Source organism: Amia ocellicauda, chromosome 22 (assembly GCF_036373705.1).
Source record: "Amia ocellicauda isolate fAmiCal2 chromosome 22, fAmiCal2.hap1, whole genome shotgun sequence".
Classification (NCBI taxonomy): Eukaryota; Metazoa; Chordata; class Actinopteri; order Amiiformes; family Amiidae; genus Amia; species Amia ocellicauda.
In genome coordinates, this window is record NC_089871.1 from 13,662,550 (window position 1) to 13,684,510 (window position 21,961).

At 46.7% G+C, this 21,961-nt stretch overlaps 1 protein-coding gene across 2 annotated transcripts in view; it reads left to right on the forward strand.

Annotated features, from left to right (window-relative positions):
* The first annotated feature begins 784 nt into the window (after window positions 1-784).
* The window catches only part of yjefn3 (YjeF N-terminal domain containing 3), a 32,909-nt gene continuing 11,732 nt past the window's right edge, over window positions 785-21,961 (forward strand). Inside the window, exon 1 of one of the 2 annotated variants that reach the window (XM_066695787.1) lies at window positions 785-1,133. In XM_066695787.1, the coding sequence (XP_066551884.1) occupies window positions 1,075-1,133 (59 nt within the window). In that variant the 5' untranslated portion in view covers window positions 785-1,074. The remainder of the gene's footprint in view (window positions 1,134-21,961) is intronic. The other variant, XM_066695786.1, reaches the window with a different exon arrangement.

The following is a 21,961-nucleotide window of genomic DNA, read 5'->3' on the forward strand; positions in this document are numbered from 1 at the left end:
ACTCATCCTGCTGTAAATGAACACGTCAGATCAACCTGTGAATGAGAACCTCTGGACCACTTGGTTAGGGGATCTGTGGGCAAGGGGTCTTTATTTTCCAGCTCCTCCCTTGTCAGGAAACTGTCAGTGGATGTAGTTGGCAGATGTGTGTGTTGTTTAAGCTGCACTGTGCCCATTAGGATGTCCCCCTGTCCCTCCCTCCCTCGCTCGCTCGCTCCACCTCACCACAGCTGAATGAATCAGGAAGTCCAGTTGAATGCCATCGGCCACCGGCAGCAAAGGGGTTCTGCTTTCTTTCCAAGTCACAAAGAAAAGGATTCTCTCGGCCACAGTTCCCCTTTCCAACCAACCAACCCCCCAGCCTGTGGTGGTGCTAGTTAACACTTGGGAACAATCTTGAATTGTTACCGCGAGGCAGGGTGTGACGCATTTATATTATTTAAAAATTATATTTTTAGCGTAAACTCTCGCTGCACTCTTCCAAAGCTGCGTGAGCATTCCTCTCCTGCGTGTGTCTCGCTCTCTTTTTCTCCGTTTCCAACAGCAGATATTAAAGCGGCCACCTTTTTACATTCGACATGGCCTTGCGATTCCTTTTAATTAACTTCTCAACTGCACTTGCCAAGAGCCAGTGTTCCCTTTTGAATGGCATTGAAATGATTTTAACCCTGGCCATCCTTCTTTCCCCTCCTCCACTCTCTCTCTCCCTCCCTCGCTCTGGTGGCAGTGTGCTCCATTCACATTCCCTCTCCTGCTCCGATGCACTACAGGTTGACAGCACTGCTTTCACATTGCGCCGGCCAATTGGCTCGCTTCCCTCGAATCTCTCCGCCTCCCGATTGGTCGGTGTCGCCAGCTGGGGCTGCTGATATCAACATAGAGGAGCTACTTTTATCAGAGTGCGAACGAGCGAGCGAGAGAAAGATCCACACAGAGCTGTGCCTGTGAGTAGGAGTGGGAGACGGAGAGAGAGAGAGAGAGAGAAGGCTGAGTGTGTTTCAGAAGCCTGCACAGATTCTCCCCCCGTGTCGAGAGCGCTTGCGGCTGAGAGGATCTTCTCTACAAGACTACAAGATGAACAACAGCTCCACAGAACCAGAAGCCGAGCCCATTGAGCCGCTCCGGTACCTCAGGTGAGAACGCAGGTGCAGGGAGAGATGGGAAGGGAGTGAGTGGGTGGGTGGTGGGGTGAGTGTCTGGGTCTGGGTTTGCATCAGTGCTGTTGTGCTTGAGCTCCCACTTGCGGAGACATTTCTGTGTTTGTGCGAATGTACTATCTGATGGCAAAATGCCCCGTCCCTGCCTCTTGCCATACGGACTGGATCGGATCCAGGTTGTCTGCTCGGAAGGGGGAAGGCGGGCTGCACATCTGAGTTGTCCCTCCTCGCTTTGATCACAACCAGTGTTCCCTGTTTCTCATACGCTGGAGCGTGGAAGCTGACATCCTTAAAACTGGAACGCATCCACAGTGTGAGGAGGTAAAGTTTGACAGCCTGTGCTAAAGCCACGCATGTTCTCTGTGTAGATTTAACATGTGCTCCCAAACACATCTGCTTCAACCCCAGTGCCTACCTCTGTACTGTCCAGAATTCAAATCCATTCATTCCAGCCCGATCCTCTGTTTCGACCTGTGTAAGATGTAGATCAGACACTTTGTTTGTTACTTACTGTGTTGTTTTTCTGCTCTTTAGATTTTACTTTAGAGCTGGTTTGAATTATACTGGGTGGCAGGACGGTGTGCGCAGAAGCAGATTAAATAAATAAATGTAAAAAGCTCAGTATTTATTTAATTTTAGAATGGGCAACAGCCCGGCCAGTTGTGTGACAGATCTGTAGATCGCACTGTCCTTTACCGGCCAATTGAAGTTAGGTTGGTGTCACCTCAGGCAATTTGATGGTCATATGAGTCTGAGAAGGTTCTTGCATCAGAATACATCTCTCTTATCCTTATTTAATTGTCTAGGCGTTATCCTACTGGGGGTATTGCCGCTGGAGTGAAGTTGTGTGGGTTGGGGTTATTTCAGGCTCTAACTAGCTGTTTCATCAAATTTATATTCCGAGGTCGAACCGCGCTTATGCTGTAGGAGAGGTGAAATTGAAGCACCCGAGAATAGTAAAAAAACGATGCTTTATTCATGAAAACGGCTTGGAGTACGCGGTGGGTCTTAGATGCATTTCAGCCCTTCAGTTCTGCAAATTAGATTTCTAATTCAAAAGTGTCCTCAACTCTGAAGGTGGGGAAATAGGGTGGGGAACTATTTCAGTGTTGCACAAGCTTCTTGGGGCTCAGAGCACTGTGCGCCGCTTATCCTCTTCCCCGTGCTTCTGTCCTCAGCTTTGTGAAGTTGTTTTGTAACTGGAAACCAGGGTTTGTGTGAAGGGGAGAGATCTTTAACACACAGCTCTCCGCCTGCCTGCCACTTGGTTTTGGTCAGAGCTTGTGCTGTTTTGTTCTACCCGTCAAAACGAACCCCCCCCACCCCTGTTGGAGCAGGAAAAACAAACAGTTTTAAAAAGCTGATAAGTAATCAGCCGCTTTGCAGGGCTTGAAGAGGATGCTTAACAAACGCCCGCTGGCATTTCAACAGCGCTCACCGCCGTGGCGCAAGCAGGCAAATTACAGCCCTCGCAGCAGCATAATAGGGGCATTTACTGTCTGCCGGTTTGGGAAATGTGCAATCGCCAGAGCGGTCCGGATACTGTCTGTGTCTGACACCTGACTTCTCTTTTTCCTTTCTTTTTCTCTCTTTCTCATTGTTCTTTACACAAGACAGAGAGTCCTTAACTTAGCCTGGCAGCATCTCCTCATGTAATCCAGGAGGGCTAGTGAGATTCCAAAATCTCACCCAATCTGTTTCGCCTATATCTTTATCTATATATTTATCTTGGTCCCTTTGTTGTGTTTTGCGTTCACGCCCCCCTTCCCCATCATATCACGCATACCCTCGATTGCTCAGTGATGCCTACATGATCTCTCTGCCCTTAAGCGGACTCCTGACTGGGAGCTAGAGACCCTGCCGGATGGGAGAAGTCAATTTTCGAATCGTGTACGTGCGGGAGAGGGGCCACTAGCTGCCCGATTCGCTCCTCCTGTCAATTAAGAATCTGGTTCATGTTTGTCACTCTGCACTGAAGGCTCCCAGTTGCACAATGATCATTTGAAGTCTTTTTCACAAACAAGTATATATTTAGAATCATAATTTTCATGTTATCCCCTCACAATTTCACAGTTCCACTTACTGCACAATGAGAACTCTTAGATCTGGACAACAGGGCTACTGCAGACACAACAGGGACACCTTAAACGCAACAGGGCCACTGTATCTGTTCTCTCTCTCTCTCTCTCTCAGGCCAGTCAAGACACAGATCTTTGAATGGAAACTATCTTGACAAGCTGCGCCCCCCCCCAGCCCACTCTCCTGGCCGCGAGGTGACCCTTCCCCGTGGCGCTACCACAGCTCCGCATTCATTTTATTTATAGTGGCTTTGTTGTGAGGCAGTTGTGTTCGCCGGGGCGTCGGGAGGCCTCGCTGCTCGGATGTGTAGTATTCCTTCACGGCGCTGTGGCGTGGCGTATTCGTTATCCGCGGAGACGAGCTGCGGAACAGTGGGGGGGTTGTCAGTGTACCAGTTGTCTGTGCCAAAGGTTGCCTTCTGCAAAATGTACCAAAGCGTGGAAGATGTCTTCAGAGAAGGCTGTGCATTCATTAGAAACCCTTTTTTATATTTTTCATTCCAATTGTGTCTGTTTCTTAGGCTGGTGGCAGAGCTGATCTCTCTAACTGCCTTTGCCCGCCTGCCCGACTCTCCATCTCCTATCTCTGTCTATCTGGCTGGCCACCCAACAGGTTGTCCTGACTGCCCAACTGCCCGAGGACGGTTTAGATAGAATATTTGCTGCTGTGTGTGTATGTATTTATATATTTATTTGCTGCATCTCACCTCGCCGGGCTTGGTTTCTTGCTGTCTGCTCCGGGTTTATTTATAGGTTCTCTACCACTCTCACATTCAATTACCATAGCGAGCGCGAGGTGGGCTTCGTTATGGAGTGCTGTATTGGCTGTGAAAGTCGCTGCCATTAAACTCGCATTAAGAATAATGCCTCTCGATTTATACCATCTTTCCTGCCTGAGCATCCTAGGGGAGAGAGGGAGGAAGGGAGTAAGGGCTCGCTGAAGATCTGAGAATGCTCCTTTGTTCCCCCCCCCCTATTTTTACCTTCGAAAAGGGAATCAAATTAAAACCTAGCTGGCGGACTGCCCCTGATTTTTGGTAATACCGCCTTTAATTAGCAATCTTGAGATTTGCTTATCACAATAACCTCTATAGCTGGCGTTCAAATACCTAGACTTGTTTTCACGCACACTCGGCTGCAGTTATATAATAACTCATGGCTGAATCACAAAGGTGTGGTCGGAGATGTACGCTACCGAATTGTATGTCATCTTTCTTCCCAAATACCCTGTTCTGATAATCCTCCCAGTTGGCGATGTTTATTACAGGTCTTCAGGTTAATTGGTGTTAATTATCTTGGCTCCGGTGCCCGAGTGAACAGCAGGAAGTGAACGTCTCCGGGGTGTGTGTTCTCCGTCTCCGAGATAGGACTGGATTTGAGACAGTTCTTAATTTCTTGTTCTTGCGGTCTGCTGAGCTGGTGTATTTTTGTACGTATCCCTCTGTTATTTTTTTCTTTTTTTTTGTTCTGTTCCCAGAGTGTTGAGATTTTGCTGTCTCAGTGAGACGTGAGCGCAAAGCAAAACCCTGCAGCTGCTTTGCTCTTTTTTTTCCTTTTCTTTGAATCCCATTGATGTAGAAAAAATGAACACTCCCAGTAGAGCAGCAGAACAAAACCCAAAAATATCTCGGTGAAGATTGCTGTGGGTGAAGTATGGAAGATTTATATGGTTTTGTTTTCAAAACCTGAAAAACACAGGCAGCCTGTGTAGCACTGCCAGCACAGGAGTGAACCGTTGATATGCAAAATTTTAAGCTTGCATTTTTTCCCCCCAGTATTCAGATATGGAAGTACGACTCTCAGTGCAGTAGTAGGAGAAGCCAAATCACAGCAGGTTCCTATGTGTAAGCCATCAGTAGACAGCAGATATTATAAGCCTGTTACCAGTTTCCATATTTGTATTTGTTTAGGCCACTAGAGGAAAAAGAAATGTATGCATTTTCTTGAGACCATAACATTATTTCTGCAAAGGGTTTTGAAATGGTGAAGACCGTAAGGATAATGTTATTTCTGTCATTACTCCTGTTTTCTGCGAATGCTGACCATAACTATTATTGTACTGATGAATTTTAAGATGCTCACATGCTGAGATATTTTGCTCTTGCGAGAGAATGTTTGTGCTGTTTATAATTTTGTTTATAATGCGCTGATGCCATCCAGAGACCTGTGAGTACTTAAAATCTATTTGCTTCTTTTCTTTGATTGGTGCTGAGAGATATAAAATGGGTCACATCCTTCTGCAGTGATGTTTTGAACACTAGTGGGAGTGGGGGTTGGGGGAGGGCGAGGTTTGATGCGGTGTCTCCCGAGCCCCTCATAAATTCCCTTTTCCTCTCATATGCTGTCAGTACCCAGTTGCTTTTCAAAACATGAAATATTGATCTTGAGCACATCGTCAAAGCTGGTCTGACATCAGGTGTGCGTGTCGAAAGTGACGCAGACAGGCCGGCACACGAGAACTCCTCAGTAGGAGGAGCTTCTGCACATCAAGAGTTGTGGGTGTCTGGAACAATTGCCTCCCCTATCCATGTAGTTGAAGCGGACTCTCCGGTATCTTTTGCACAGTGAATAGTACATCTAAATTTTAATATTGAACTTTTTCTTCCTTTCTTTGACCTCAGAGCTGGTTGTGGGTCGTTTGCGCTGTGTTTGTGGTGTGTGTGTTTATATGGCACCTATCAGTTTTGTGTCGTTCGTTCCTTGATGAAGATGAGAAGAAGGGGAGGTAGGTACGTGATTGATCTTTTCCCAGGGCTGCGCGCTATCTGTTAATCCGGGCTGTAAATCTCAGCGGTCGCGCTTGCCAGACTGACGGTGTCAATCCATTATTCAGCGATATCTCGTTCCCTGCTTTTTTTTTTGGTGTGTGTTCGGCTCGTCTGCTCTCATCCCGCGCAGAGAAGAGACACCCAGTGAGACAGATCCATTTTATTCAGGCGGAGGTGTCCACTGAATCCTCTTTAATGAGGAATGAGGAGGTGTGGGTGGGTGTGTGTGGGAGGGATGCTCGGTAATTGACAGGCCAGACATTCGGTGCTCTCGGAAGAGTCAAAATATTTACAGCGAGTGCGCCGCCATCAGAAAAGGCGCTCCATTTCTCCCGGTTCGTTACGTGTTCGTTGTCCACTTGCTCTCCAGCTTTTTGCCTTTTTCAAAGCAAATTTGAGAAAATGAAAAGAAACAGTCCTCTGTTATAATTGCCTCAATCCAGCTGCGTGTGTGTGTCTGAAAAAGGCCTTTAAATGCGCAATTCAATTCGAGGGATGCCCTGTGTCTGCATCTCCTCAGTTCTGGTGCTCCTTGTTTTGTGGAAGTGAAAACTGAAACCCTCCTGAGCTCTTATTAATCCAGAACTCTTCCTTTCCTGTTTTCAAGCGCTTTGTATTCGGCAGCTGTGTTTCAAAGGCAGTGCTCTGTGTCTCTCATACTCGTGTCCTTGTGCAGCGCTTGTTTACGAGGTCATTGTATGAAGCGCTTCAGGAATCCAGGTCTGATCATGCTGTCTGGTATTGTCGGCTCCCCTCCCATCCCAGTGTAGTGATATGATGTTTTTAAAAAAGATGAGTGACATTTACGGTAGATTACGGTGGTTGAATCTACGTCGTGAAATGAGGTCATTTTAACGAAATTTAGTGGAGGCCCTGAACATGCCTGCTTCGCTGTGGCTGTCCTGAGCTTTGTGCGACGAGAACTTGTATACTGTGTGCAGCAGCTCTTCGGAAATAACATTAAAACAACCCCCCTCCCAAGAGAAAGAAAAAAGGCAATGATTAGATCTCTGCTGCAGGACGGTCTGAGCGTGACTGGGAGAGCGGGGCCCCGTCTGTGAGCTCGGCGGAGCAGTGGAGGTCACCCGCGCCCGCGTCGCCAGCCAGGCCTGTCTCCAGGGCAACCTTGCGGCCAACAGGCCTCCGTCTCCGGTGGCAGCTGCCCGAGCTTCACAGGCACGAGGCGGGGCACTGCCACTGGGGGAAGGGGTAACAGTTGAGCGCTGGAAGAAAATGAAAGAACGGATGTCTCTCCATCGTCATGTTGATTTATAGAGCAATTAGCGTCAATAAGACATCCCAAGGGCACTCCACACACATCAAAAACCGTTTCAAAATCTAACAAGAGGATAATAATAGTAATAAAAACATAAGGGCTGGGGTAAGATGTCCCAGTAAGCTAAGACTACCAGTGCTGAGTCTCTAATGAGGTTCATTAAGACACCACGAGGTTTTGGATTCGGCCTGGCATCACATTTTGATCTCTGAGTCATTGAGCAAGCCCCGACTCCAAAGGGGCTCTACCCCAAACTCTTGCCCAGACGGACTGTTTTAACCTAGATGGGAAGTTTGCGTAAAGCATAAAGTTTTACAACAGAAGATTACCGTTGAGCTATTGGCGGCTTCGGATTCAATTCCCCCACTGCGTCTTGTCGGAGCGGTTTAGGTTTCTCTCTCTTCCCGATCTGTTTGAGTATCGAATCATTATATTTGATTTTCCTTAAAGGTGAGAACTGTCATAAATTGGGCTAACGAAGCCTTTTCTGTGCATTTTCACAGCTAGAAATAAAGATTGAAATAGTCTCTCAACGCTCGCAGACGCTTGCCTGCACCGCGGAGCCGAGGAGTCGCTATGGCAACCTCTAAAAGTGCAGCCACTTGCGGGAGAGTGATGGGATGGAGGAGGCCGAACTGTCTGATTCTGTCTGATGTCAATTCAATCCTTCTGGGATGGGGGGAAGAAGTGTTTAAAGTCTACGGGAGTTTTAGGTGCTTTATCAGCCTATCAACAATTTACACATTTACACAATTTATAGTCATACCTGTGTGAATAAGGCTCATCTCGCACACATTCCTATTACGATGATCTCGCTGCCTCTGGTTCCTGGGAGGGAGCCAATCCCTTGTTCACAGGAGGGCTTCTCATGAGAGCGCCATCGCTTACTGAACAGAGGGGCCTTCTTGGAACCTGGTGCCACTTCCTATTAGGAAAAGCAAATCTCGAGGAGGTGCGAAGTGCCCTGGGATGTTGTTGCATGAAGAGAGTTACATAAGGCTGGGAAAGAATTGCATCAGCTCGTGGCACTTGAGGGGAGTTTTGCCAGCACAGGGTGAACACTGTAACCGAGATGCAGCTCGTTGAAGTTGATGCCATCTCAACACAACGGTGTGCGAGGAAGCCAAGAGTGGACAGGTCTGACGCCTCCTCTACAGGTCCTTGAGTCCCTGTTGCTGCTGTGCACCCTTCCCCTGTGGCTCTCTCTTTCCCTCTCTCTCTCATGGTTAAGAGTGAGCTCTGAGAGATATCCTTTCCTAATAGATTATTATCTAGTTGCACTACAACTCATCCGAGACATCCAAGAGACCAACCTGAAACGATAGTAAATTCATGCCAGTCGGGCACATTTTTTCACACCTCAAAACTGGTGTGGCAACAAAGAAAGGGCTTCATTTTTGGTCAGAGTGAGGGGTCAAATTGTGAGCTTCTCAGATCTGATCAGAACCTCTCTCAAGGGCAGGGGGCATCTGAATATAGTCGGTGCCCTGGGCTGGGGGTCTTCTGCTCGCGACACAGTCAGCACATGGCGGGGGGGCAACGGTGAGCATCGCATCCCGGGCTTGACATTAATCACCCATTAATCCCGACAGCGCGCTGACATTAGCAGTCTGAAGCCCCCTGCTGCCTCTGGCCCAAGCGCCCCCTGTCATCTAATCAGATACGCTGTCCCCGCTCCCCAGACACATTCGATACGGGACCAGGAGTCAAGCCAGTTGGGTTCGTTCTCGCTCTCAGATTAATTATTAATTTGCGTCTGTCCAATAACTTTCAACACAAAGGTTCAGTTTGAAAAAAATGAATAGATAAAAGTAAATACAATTCTTGTGTCTCTGGTTCAGGAATCAATTTCTTCGCTCATCGTTTTTTCGTTTTTTTCCTCCAAAATATTTAAAACTGGTCTCTTTCATTCCCTTGCTGCTGTTTTCTAATTACTGGTTCTACTCCTGCCGAATTTCACGCTTTCCTCTTTCAGATGTGGCGCAGACATGACTATTTTCCCTTTCTTTTGATGTGTGTAAATTTGTTCTCGGGTCTGTGGGAGCTTCCTGGAGCTGCAGACAAAGATCAGAGTTGAGGGGAGGGAAAAATCCTTTTCTTCCTTTGCCCTTGCAGAGTTGGGCCCCCGGGGCGTTGTTTTCTTCAGTTGTGCAGATTTTTCTAGGAATTGTTTTCAACGTTCTTTTTTCCTGCCCTACTTTCATGTGGGGCTGTTTTTCTGTCGGAGGCTGACACGAGGGGCCCCCGCAAAGAGATGGATCTAGCAGGATATAACTAAGATGCGACTTCAGGCACTGTTGAAGACGCCCGTGTCCACTGTGAGAGATGCACTGTAGCCAGTTGTCTGTGCATGTTTTCCCTTTGCTCTGGCTGTTATTGACATGCACCCCCCCAACACTTCCTTCTTCTGCAGACGCCGCTTCGCCCTCTCACCCTCCAGATAATGAACCCGTTAGTATCTCTTCTGTGTGTCATTTCTGACACCCCCGGTGGCTGAGACAACAGATTCATTACATTCCCAACGCCTCCTTTTGCCTCCCTCCTCCATCCCTCTCCTCTCTCCTCTCTCCTCCCTCCCCCGGCTGCTGAGACTCCACACGCTCAGACGAGGAAATGTCAAGCGTGAGCTCCAGCCTGCTGGCAACAAAGGCTTGTTTATTTATCTATTTATACAGCTGATTATTTATTTAGCTCCAACACGCCTGTGTATTTGGTATTTCGGATCAACAAGATGGGTCAGCCCTTGACACGCTGGCATGTCCTTTCAACAGCGCCGTACTCATCCACTCCTCGGGCTTTCCTCACTCGTGTGCCACCGGCCAGCGACAGATGCTATAATGAGGACAATGCAGTCTCTACCCTACTGCCGAAATCGCTTCCTCCCTGGGATGCCTCTGCAGGCTGCCTGGGCACAGGAACCCACGTCACTCCGTGCACCTGGCATCTCCAGCACCCTGCGGGACGTGCTGAGTCTGAGTGGCGCACATGGACCGTCTGAATCCAGCGAGGGGAGAAAGTGTGCCGGGGCTTCTCTGTGGGAAGTGCGCCGTAGAGCGAAGACGCCTGCCGTGTCTGTGGACTCCAGCGGCTCCCCTTTCTCAGGGCACATCCCTCACCTCCCACCGGCCTGCAGCTGTCTCGGTTGGGCACGGTGCCAGCACAGCACAGACCCAGGGGTATTCTGACCTGGCATGCCCCCTTTCCTGTCAAAACCCAGCATTTCAGATAGACCCAGGCAGGTGACAGTGCTTCTACCCACACTTGTCCAGCACAGTAAATAAAGACGCATCCAATTCGCTAATAAAAATAGAAAAATCTAAAATGTACGGGCTGATTGCATCACTATTTGGTCTTAATTAAACTCTGTATCGTTAATTACAAATCTCAGTTAGTCCACTACGTCTGTGCATGAGCTGTACTTTTAAAACTTAGACGTCTCATGAGAGAAGTCTTCTTCTCGTGGGACAGCCGGCGTCTTATTGGAGCTTCTCACGGTCCGCAAATAGCAGCGGCCAGCGCAGACATTGCGGTCAGCTGGCCTTCCGTTCCCTCGTCCGCTCTCCCTGTCCCCAAGGGTGACTGTCAAAGGGGCAGCGCTGGTCTCCGGAGCCTGTGTCCCTGCAGCGAGCTCTTGCTGACCATTTTGATCGATTTAAATTAATTAATTAATTGTTATTTTTATTCTCCGAGCCAAGGATTTACTTCGCTGGGGTTGAATATTTGTGTATAAATACTAGTGTTTTTGTCCGAGGGTGGCAGAGTTATGTTGGCTTGTTGCTAAACCAAGAACTTCCTGCCCCACTTCCAAATAGGATCCCCTTATCGTCTGGCTTAAGGTTCTGTTACCTTCTGGTCAACAGGGGAAATTAAATAGAAGGAATCGTTCCAGGAGGGCAATCTATATCCCTTTAACAAGATTAGAAACTAATGTTTTAGAAACGGAGCGGAGGAGCGGGGTTTGGTTTCAAAGCAGACTTATTCCAAAAAACACTTAATCCTAAAAACACCCTACAGTTCTCTTATATAGTTTCTGCAGAACAGGCAGCCAGGGGTTCACCCTGCATGTCTGCAAACGCCAACATCCATTCTCAGATCCTGCCTGTTGAAAAATGAGTTGAAGTGCTGCTGCCCACGGACGCGTGTGGAGATGCCCATGAGTCATCTCTCCTCTCGCTGGGGTTTTGTTTGGGTAAGACATGTAGACTCAATAACTGTAACAGAGTGGGAGAGAGGGGAAAAGAAGATTAGGAAATTGAACAAAATAAAAACCCACAAAGGAAGGCTAACTTCACTGGGGAAAGCTGTCGGAAGCAATGGCTGATGGGAGTTTTTTCCCTTCACAACCAGCGTTCAGGTGTTTCGGGCCCGTAGCGGTGCAGAACGGAGTGAGGCAACAGCTGAGTCCTTGCAACCCGCAGAGATCCCCCTCTGTTCTCTCTGCTTAGCTGTCCCTCTCTCTCTCTCTCTCTCTCTCTCTCTCTTTTTTAAACAAAAGCTTCAGGGGACACGAGCAGTCTGGCTGTGAGCCCAGGAGCTGCAGATATAAACCGAATTTCTCTGAGATAATTGTTGAAAAATGAACTGTCACCCTGCACTTAGTTGTAATCTGCAGAAGCTCAACGTGGTATTTATTTATTTCCTTTGAGTATCTTGGCTACCTGTATCTCACACTACACCAAATATTAACATCTGTTTCTCCCTCTCTCTCACTCCCACTCTTTTCACTTGCTGTCTCTCGTGCCTCCCCCCAGCTATAACTAGTAGCGTTTCTACATCTGTTAGAGCTCACACATTTTTTTCTAATTGGGCATTGTTTATTAGAATGCCTTTACTGCGCAACCAAATCACACCGCCGTCTCCGAACCATTCAATAAACCAATATATCATCACGGTTACCATTGGCTGCCGCAGCCGATCACAGACGGCTTGCGACTGCATGAATACAGGGCAAAACGAACGCATGACTTGGTTTATGTAACTAAACTAGAACGAACATGTGCTTGAGCCCACTGCCCCCAGCCACGCACTGTCAATTCTGCCCCTCTGTTGGATACTTGGCAAGTGGCACAGCCTGGACACAGACCTGGCTGCCAGCCTCCCCAGGTGTGCCCTCCTCGAGGTTAACTGAGGGGCACTGCCTCTGAAGTGGCGTGGAAGCGGGGCAGGCATTCGCAAAGTTTATTTGAAGAGGATTTGCTTCCGTGTGCCTTCCCTGCCTCATAGCTCCAGTTAAGAGTGCCCTTTTAATTGGGCCAGGAGGATGGGCAATTTTTATTTTCTTCTTCCAGCTCTTTTTCCCTCCACCACCACCTTCACCCCTCCCAAATCGCTGTCAGTGTTGCCATGGTTGCCAGCTCCTGCTATTCCTCCCTTCCTTCCTTTCATATGCATTTCTTTTTTCATCTTCTGCTTAAAGGGACAGTGGGAAAGCCGTGGCACCGGGTTTGTGTGCGTGTTTGTTGTGTGTAACCCTAGACGTAACTCCACTCAGAAGAGTTTGGAAGGATGTGTCGAAAGCTACGTGGTGAGAGTGCAACGATAAGTCAACCAAAACAAAAGGACTCTGAGCTCAGCCGTGGGGAGGCCACGCAGAGGGAGGATAGTTGGGTAGCGGTGACTTCAATTCTTTGGCATCCACACTGGCGCTGCCCCTCGCTGGTGGCTTTCTCTGGCCCAGCTGGGTTCCCTGAAAGCCAGACGCACTGTAGGGTAGACTGTATGTGGTGAGCTAATGCAGAAACCGGGGAGGATGCCCATTTAGTTCCCGTAGCCTGAACCTTAAAAAGAAAGCTATCTGCGAATGAAGTTATGAGGCAAGGAAAATGGCAGCCTGGTGATTTTTGTTGTGAAAGTGCTTAAATCTACCATGGGGCTCTTTAATAAAGAGAGAGAGAGTGAGTGATGTTTTTCAGCTCATTTTTTGGCTGAATAATTTGTAAACAAAAGTACCAGGGAAAGAAGCAGATGGCAGGCTCTGGACTGGAACACTGTTTAGACAGGGCCCAAGATGGCATGGAGACAAATTAACTAAACATACACACACACCCTAGCTACTGGCAATGTCCCTGTTTTGCAGAAGAATGGGATGGGCTTTAAAAATAATAACATTACAAATGGAAAAAAAAGTTTTGAATGGACTGTGAGAGACCGAGAATGAGTTCTAGATCCGTGACAAACACAGGCTGCCTCATTTCTGAGTCCCGGCTCTGTGCTAGCGTCTAATTGGCTTTCGCACATCAGATTGGTGTGGGGGTGTGGAATGTGGAGTGCCGAAAAAAACCTGTTTGCAACCTATTGATCGGCACCAGGGCGGGATGGCTGCCAGCGCACGGGTCCTTAGAAAACCGGAGCGGATATCTGAGGCGAGTTGCCGTAGTTCTTGTGATCCAGTACAACACGGGGAAATAAATGGTGGCCTGAAATGAAAGTAACGTTAGATCTGACACAAGGAGGTACTTCAGTGGTCAGAAAATGCTATTGTTGAAGGCCACCAAGGGACCACTGAGGAACCAGTGACATTATCTGATTTAAATGAAAGGAATTGTACAATCTGAGAGAGAGAAAGAGAGAGGCTCTACAGCTTGCTTACGTCTGCTTCATTATCTCCATTATCTCTCCATTTCCTACTCATTTTTTTTCCCACATTTTATCTTTAATAATGAAGTTTTTGTTACATTTTTCATGAAGCAAATAAATTATTCATGGCGCAGATCTGATACGGCCATCTTATCGGTTTGGTGGCTAGCTGCCAGTTCTGTGTATGTATGAAGATCGGCCCTAATCAATCCATCGCAGTCTGTTGTTGGCGGATTGAACCGGCCCAGCGCTCCTCTCGGGGGTGCACTGGAATAGACGGCAGCCAATCCTTTAAGACGGCAAAGCAGCTCCCGTCATTTAATCAGGCGCAGCCGGGGATCCCGGAGAGACCGTGTCTGTGATTGACACTCTGATAGGAGGATCCCATCATAAATATCTATGGGAAATTGTAACGGAGTGAATAAAAGTGCCCAGGAGGGGAGACGCCTGAGTTTAAAACTAATAACCCAATGTTATTGAGCGCGATGCCTGTATACGCTACATGTAATGAAACCTCAAAGACCTTGGGGCTGGGGGGAGGAGGTCCTGACAGGACTGTGTTACAATAGGTCGGTATTATCATCGATATTATATTTCGGTTGGCTTTTGTCCACGCTGATTGAAATTCAGCAAGGCACCGTTCAGAGCTACACGGCGCTAAAGGTTAAATTCTGTACAATACAATATCCAAGTGCAGCAGTAATAAACCAGAGGGAAGGGGATAGAGACTGGTTATGCAGCTTGAACTCTCCAGAGAGAGAGAGGAAGACAGCGGAGGACAGTCCCTTAGCGAAAATAACATTTTGATGTTGACTGAGTATTGCTCATTTGAGGGTTTAGATTAGAGGGCCAGAAATCACATCTTCAAGCGCTGCGATTCTTCTGACTTTGGTTTCTTAACTGCTAAACATGTCTTCCTACTTCAGCAAGTGGTTACAGTTATGTCTCCCAGTTGTCAGTGACCTTAAACCCCTTAAGGACTGAATATCTTAAGTATTAAATACAGCAGTCTAGTCCATTGTCTTCAAAGTGTTTGGGGACTTTTTTTCAACACCATTAAACTCAATGAGGCATGGGTTCTTACCCTGGGATCCAGAAACCCCCAGGGGCTCTATAAGGGAAGTTCCTGGGGGCCCGTGCAGGGTCCATAGGAAATAAAATCTATACAGGTAGCATAATATTAATTATAATCGCAATTCCAGGTGCTCCAGAGATTCTGATACCCTGGAGCTCATCTGGAAGCATCAAAAAATATTTTAAGTTTCACCTCTTTCACTGGTGTGATGTCATTCCTGTGATGTCATTCGTGTGACATCACTCCTGTAAGGCAGCTGATGATTCAGAGTTGCTTGTAACCTGATTGCTGCTCAGGATGTGATTTGCTGTGTATGCTTTTAGAAGCTCTACTGCGGTGCGCTGTTTAAACCCATAAAGCCTGCTGTTTATCCCTTTTAGGTGACATGATTGTTTGGGGGTACACTTTGTAGTTGATAGGGTTGACATTATCACAGCAGAGGCTTTGGAACGAAAATGACAATCTGTCTCGCTCCAGCTGCAGTCTGGGTCTTACCTGTGTGTGGGATGCAGGCTCTGGGCTCTCTGGCTCTTATCCCATTAAGTGTAGCTCGCAGCCCCCGCCGTCGCCTCTCCAGGGCTCTGCAGAGTGAAGATGGATGGTGTCTGGCTCCTCGGCTCATCCCTGCAATTGAATTCCCCCCCCCAGTCCCTGCATTCCCGGGATTATCATTATACAGGAAGCAGGTGGACACTTTTGGTCATAGGCGACTTGCATTTACAAAAGGAACTAATAAGTTAATAACAGAGCAGTGTCCCTTATCCTTGAAGTGCTCTGTGCAAATTGTATTATTCTATTTCTTAGCAGACGCCCTTATCCAGGGCAAATTACAATTGTTACAATATATCACATTATTTTTACACACAATTACCCATTTACACAGCTGGGGTTTTACTGGAGCATTCTGGGTACAGTGCCTTGCTCAAGGGTACAACAGCAGTGTCCCACACCCGGGATTGAACCCACAACCCTCCACTCAGGAGTCCACAGCCCTGACCATCCCACATGGCTGGTGAACAGGGGGCTGAATTCCATAAAAACTGCCCTGAAGTGGAATGTTGAGAGGTGCAGATAGCGTGTTTAACTGGTTCATTTCCCACATGCTAAGTCATTACACGTCAAATATTAGGATAGCGTACGCATGTAATATTGGGACACAAGCCAAGGGGGCACAGTGGAGTGCAATGCAGGGAAAGACACAGCAAGGACAATGTCTCCGATTGCTGCCCTGCCCCCCACACACCTCTCTGAGCTTCGCCACCATTCTGGAGAAAAGCACGGTCCGGTGAGGCACGGGGGACGAGTTAAAACGTCACTTTAATAGGCCTGGATATCGATGGCTTTCATTAGGCTCCGGTCCCTGCTCTGCTCCCACAGCTGTAGTTATTTTTCATTAGCGGGCCCCTGGACACACACAGCCCTCGTCCCCACAGACAATAGGGGCTGGTGCTTGGGCTCCCGGCCAGCAATACTATCATTATTAGTCATTATTTAGTCATTTTGCAGATACCCCTGTCCACGGCGGCTTACATTACGTTTGATCTGAACTAACATACAATGTGCCTGCGTTCGCTACAACATTCAGCAATGCGTTACAGTGAAGGACACGCCGCTTGTGTAGAAATAAGTGACAGACAAACGAGCTCAGAAACAGCCGTCCGCGCAGGTAACCAGAGTGGCTTCGTGCCCGAAAACAAAGCCTGATCGTGGCTCTGATGGCATCGTTGGCGTTTGACTAGAATAATTAGTTTTACGACTGGCATTGACGGGCAGGACTGGCACTGCTGCCCCTGAGTCTGCCAGGGCTTGTTCCAGGGCATTTCTTAGGTACTTAATTGACGTAATTGTTCAGCCAGACATTATTAGAATGTATTGTTTAGCTGCAAACGGTCAGATTACGATCATTATCATATCGTAATTGTATTATGATGCCATTTATGTAACTGAGAGCTGAGTTAGAACCCCCCACAGCAACAAAACACAGAGGAAAGACTATTTCGTATTTCTCTGTGTTAATCTGTAACTCTGAGTCAATAGCATTATTTGCTTATCCGTTAAAAGAGCTGCCCAACCTCTCTGTGTTGCTGGAAGCAGAATCACAGGAGGAAGGTAAGAGCTGGAATGAAAGCCTGCACTGTCAAACATTTAACCAAAACAAAAGTCATAACAAACAACTGGATAATGGTTTTATTGTCGTTCAACTAAACAGAAGGACAAGACCATGGGCCGTTTTTATTGTCTTTGAGCCTGTATTTATACTCTGCAAGGATTTTGTTATGAAATGTGCTCTGTTGTGATTGGAGCTTAATCAACGCAGCGTACCGGGAGGGTGGGGGATTTGCTAATTGGCTTTCGGTCAATTGAAATGAAGCTTTTTATTCCCCTGCTGTCGTCCTGGCACAGTGGGACAGAGACACAGACGGTGGGGTGACTTCAATGGGATACTTGACTGTACGGCAGCCCAGCTCCCTCCCTGTATTGGCAACACAGTAACCAGTCGAAGAAACACTATTATTTAGCTGCCTGGACAACCGGGTAATTACTTGGGACTTAGGCCTTGTTGTAAGGGAGGTTGCTACTGGCAACCTAGTCAAGGAGCTGCAGAGTTAATCTCCGCTGAGGATCGGCGGGGAGGGGGTGAAGACTAATTTGTTTGGAAATTATTGAAAGCTCCGGACGTTGTTACAATAGGAGGCTTGGCACGGGTCGGACTCGCTGGTGTGCGCCGCGGCGGTTCGCGGTTGAAGGGGGTTGCCCTGCTGTCAAGCGACTCTTGTTGGGGGGTCTGCTGGTCTCTGGTGCGTCCCATGCAGCTGAATAAAGTGGTGCAAATACTGAAGCTGCTTTTCTGATGCAGATGCTGTTAATCAATGAATCAATCAACTCATTAATAATGAGTCAGAGCTACACTCTGCCATGGTGATCTGGCTGTTTTAGAGGCTGGCGTACTCGCTGCTCTTCACCTGGGCCTTGCAGATGTTGTGCCCCCCCCTCATTAAAAGCCAGGTAATTACAGCATCACGAAGCAATCTGTGGCCAGCAGGCATTGATGCACTGCACTGGGAAATTAAGCAAGAACTCCAAACTTGGTTTTGACTACATGGGGGAGCACGGAGAGGGGGGGATCCAGCTGTTTTCATTGTACCTTGTGCCAAACACCTCCACCTTCCTCCTATGGCAATAGTATATGTGTCTTTCTACCCTCCCTGCTCCTCTTACACACTCCTCTACAACCTAGTGGAATTCACAAGGTTTATTTTAAACGTGTTTATGCACCTTTCCTCATTTCTCCCTGCCTTCTTCTCCCCTTTCTTTCATTCATCTTCTTTTCTCCTCTTCTGGTCTGACTTTCTCCCCTCACACACACACGGTTCAGTTTTCTCTCCAGTGAAAAAGCCATCACTCTCCTCCCTCTGCAGGCCCTGTGACGCGAGCCCTCAGCCCCCACAATAGAGTGATGGCTTCGGGCGTTTGCGGCTGAAATGAACTGGGAGGCTTCTGTGTCTGAATTCCATGTCAGCCCCGAACAAAAGCCTCCTTTTCTTCCGTGGGTGTTCACTGGGCTCAGAACTGGCAATCCCTTCCCCTTCCTGGGCAAATAGCCATCGGCCGTTGTTGCCACTAGACCCCGTAGTGCCACCTGGTGGAAACATGCGGCCACTGCCATATGTCACAAAATGTCCTTGAGTGTACCTGTGGGGGAGGTCAGATTCCTTGGTGCCAATCCAGGAAGGTTGGGTGTTTGTTTGTTTGTTAATATAAAAGGCTCCATTTTGTTATGGTAATTTGCTCTCTGATGTTGTTGCTCTTACTGTTACTATGTTGATGCACAGATATGATTAAATCTACTGATGGCAGGAGATACAAGGCATCAAATGAGACAAACAGATTTTATTTTGCTCCCTCATCCTTTTGTTCTGATATCCCGGTCAGGTTGTTTTTGTTCCTCATCAAGAAAATGTAAAAAAAAGCTGCCCCCCAGCCGATGTGTGCAAAGGCACCGTGACCCCGAGGACCTCCAGGCTGGATGAGTCAGCCGAGACACCTCGGTCATTAAGCTTTGTTGCAATATTCGCAATCGACTGTTTCCGACCATACTCCAGTCAAGTAAGGAAGATAAGGCTTGCTTTTTGTGTGCGCTTTCTTTGAGCCGCTGCTCAATATTAATGCGTCCTCCGGGGTTAAATTACTTCCCGGTAAATCGTTTGCAGAAACTCGTTTTTATTATTATGAAAGTGTTTGTGTCGGTTTGAACTCGGTGTGTCCTCTGCAGGAGGAGCATAGATATGAGACAGACAAGCTGTGAGACGGTATAGTTCTGCCGTTATAATATATTCCAACAGGGACAAAAGAACCTTGTGTTGCAACTATTGAAAGTTCTGGAAATGTTTACACACCTAAAGGAGGAAAGTGGGTCAAATGTGTCCTCATTTTGAGTAAATCTACTGCCCTGTGACCAAGGGAAGGGGGTAGAGAAATGCATAGATCAGCGGAGATGCGAAAGTTAGGCATGCCCCTGTGTTTTCTTGGACATTTAGTGACTGTGGAATCATAAAACAGATTTTAAGCGTTTCCCACAGTCAGTAATAATAAAAAAGTGCAAAGTGACACACTCTCAAGCGACTGAAGTTTTCAAGCTCAATCCTGCCATGTTATCATAGAGAGGAATCTCTATGACTATGGTTACTGTGCTCTGTAGTCACAAGATACTCTGAAATAGACTGTGGTGTATATCTGTGTGTTTTTTTTTTTGTGCATGCGGTTTGAAATTGTTTTTCCCTCTTATGAGAAGAATATGCAAAAATAACAACAACATGGTAACAAAACTTTTTTTTTTTTTGTAAACTAAGAAAAGAAAACCACCGTCTTCTGTGAGTGTTCAACTGTTACTTGTGTTGGAAAAATGCATTGCTGTGCCTTGACTTATTTGTAACCCCAGGTATTGCACTGTCCTCAGGTCGATGAGTGTTTCCTAACGTTCCTGTACACTGTCCTGAGTCAGAAACACATATAACTATACACAACCTTTGACCCCCCAAACACCACACTTTTTTGCCCTCCACAAAAGACATTTTTTTACCCTTCATAACAAATTGGGCCTGACCAGGACAATCATAATATTTGCAGTTAAATCCCAACAAAATATAGAATTAATTTATTTTCACAAATCTTAAACCTTCCATTGAAAGCGGTTTTGAATAAATACAATTAATGAATGCACAGAAACGTTAAGCTCGTGGCTTTCACTTTTTTCATCTTCACTTTCAGATACCGAGAAACTGCAAACCCACTCATGAAAAAGCAGTGGGCTGTCGGGTGTCAGTAGTTTTACATTACTACAGTGCCGTAATTTCCATGCACGCTATTGATCCTAATCTGGTTCCATTCCCTCTCGCTTCCCTGGTGACATTTCGGGTTGTCTTGGCAGCGAAACATAAAATGAACGTCTTAGGAGAGACAGAAAAGCTGAAAGTTATTAGTTGTTCTGTTATTGAATCTCCAGTCTTGTGTCTGTAAAGTGTAAACATTTACAGTCGAGCGTAAAAGTGAACCTAAGCGAGACTTACGGAAAGATTAGGCAAATGGTGACGGGGCAGCAGTTCCCATCAAGGGAAACAGATTTGCTTTGCTTGGACTGGTTTGTCTCTCTGGGCTTAAAATGGCTCTGAAAAGCATCTTTCTGTGTTAGTGCATTCTTCTCCACTCGGCCGCACTTGTGTATGAATGCCAAGGCCGGACGAAGAAGACGATTAAACCTCTAGATGGGCTTTTTCAGCATAAAAGTCACTGTCAACGTCATATATTGGCATATTTGTTCATATGCGGTTAAGTACATTTAAATATAATGATAAAACATAGGAAACATTGTACCAATTATTATTATTTTCATTTTTTTACAATGTTAAATGGAATAATTTGGTTGTTTCAAAATCGTGCGATATTATGTACATTAAACTCAGGTGCACAACTTGTTCTGACCACGAGGTGTCGCCAGTGTAACCGCCTTTCCCAAGTACGTTGACACCACTCTGTAAACCCGGGCAGTTCATGCAAATTGATTTTAGAACAGAGCATAGGTGCGGGAAGATGTTTTGAGCAGGGGGCACTGACGACCGAAAGTAAAATCATGACTCGATGAGAAAAAACAGATTAATAGGCTACTATTACTACACAAACTTGTCTGCGAGAAGAGGATTGTAGTTAGCCAACCCGTTGGCAACATGGAATAAACAAAAACCACGTGAGCACACCTCAGCACACACAGTGCGGAATAAATCACCACACTGGACATGACAATAACAAGGTATCTGGTTTCCATAATAAACAACACTATAGTCTAACCCACATCTGCCTTATACGCACTCAGTTATAGCCAATTCAAACTTGCCATCTACCAAAACGTGTAACTGAACAGCTAACAGAACAGTAAGATTATTGACGATGGCAACACTTGACCCTATCTATCTTTATTTTTGTTGTTATCGATGTTGTTGATGCTCTCCTTGCAATATTTTTTTCTCTCTTTTTAGTAGAACTGTTAGAACTGTCAGATTTTTGCTTCTACTTCTTTTCCGTTTTGCAGCCAACTATATGTGAGCGCTGGCTTTGTTCTTGCTCTTTCACACCAGCAAGAATGGCGTTGATTGGCTGTTGTTAAACTGAACAGGCTATGTATTGTCTTCTCTCAACAAATCACGACACACTATTATTCTGCCCGCCCTTTTCCCTGCCGTTTCAACCAGTCATGCCAGTCTCTGAGTTAGTGCTGCATTTCTAAAAATCGTATATAGCGATCCCCATCACTGAGTTACGCACCAGCAGGGGGTGTTGCAGCAACCTCAGCACACCCCTTCCCATGACCATGTCTATTAGATCTATCTATGATTTGGTAACCAAAATGGTCAAAGGGATGATGTAGGATGTTTGATGCAGTTTGATTTTAAAATACAGTCCAGCTTTGTGTAAAACTTAAAAATATGGGCTGGTCATTCCTCTCATTATAAACTTTTCACAGCCAGTTTACACAAGAG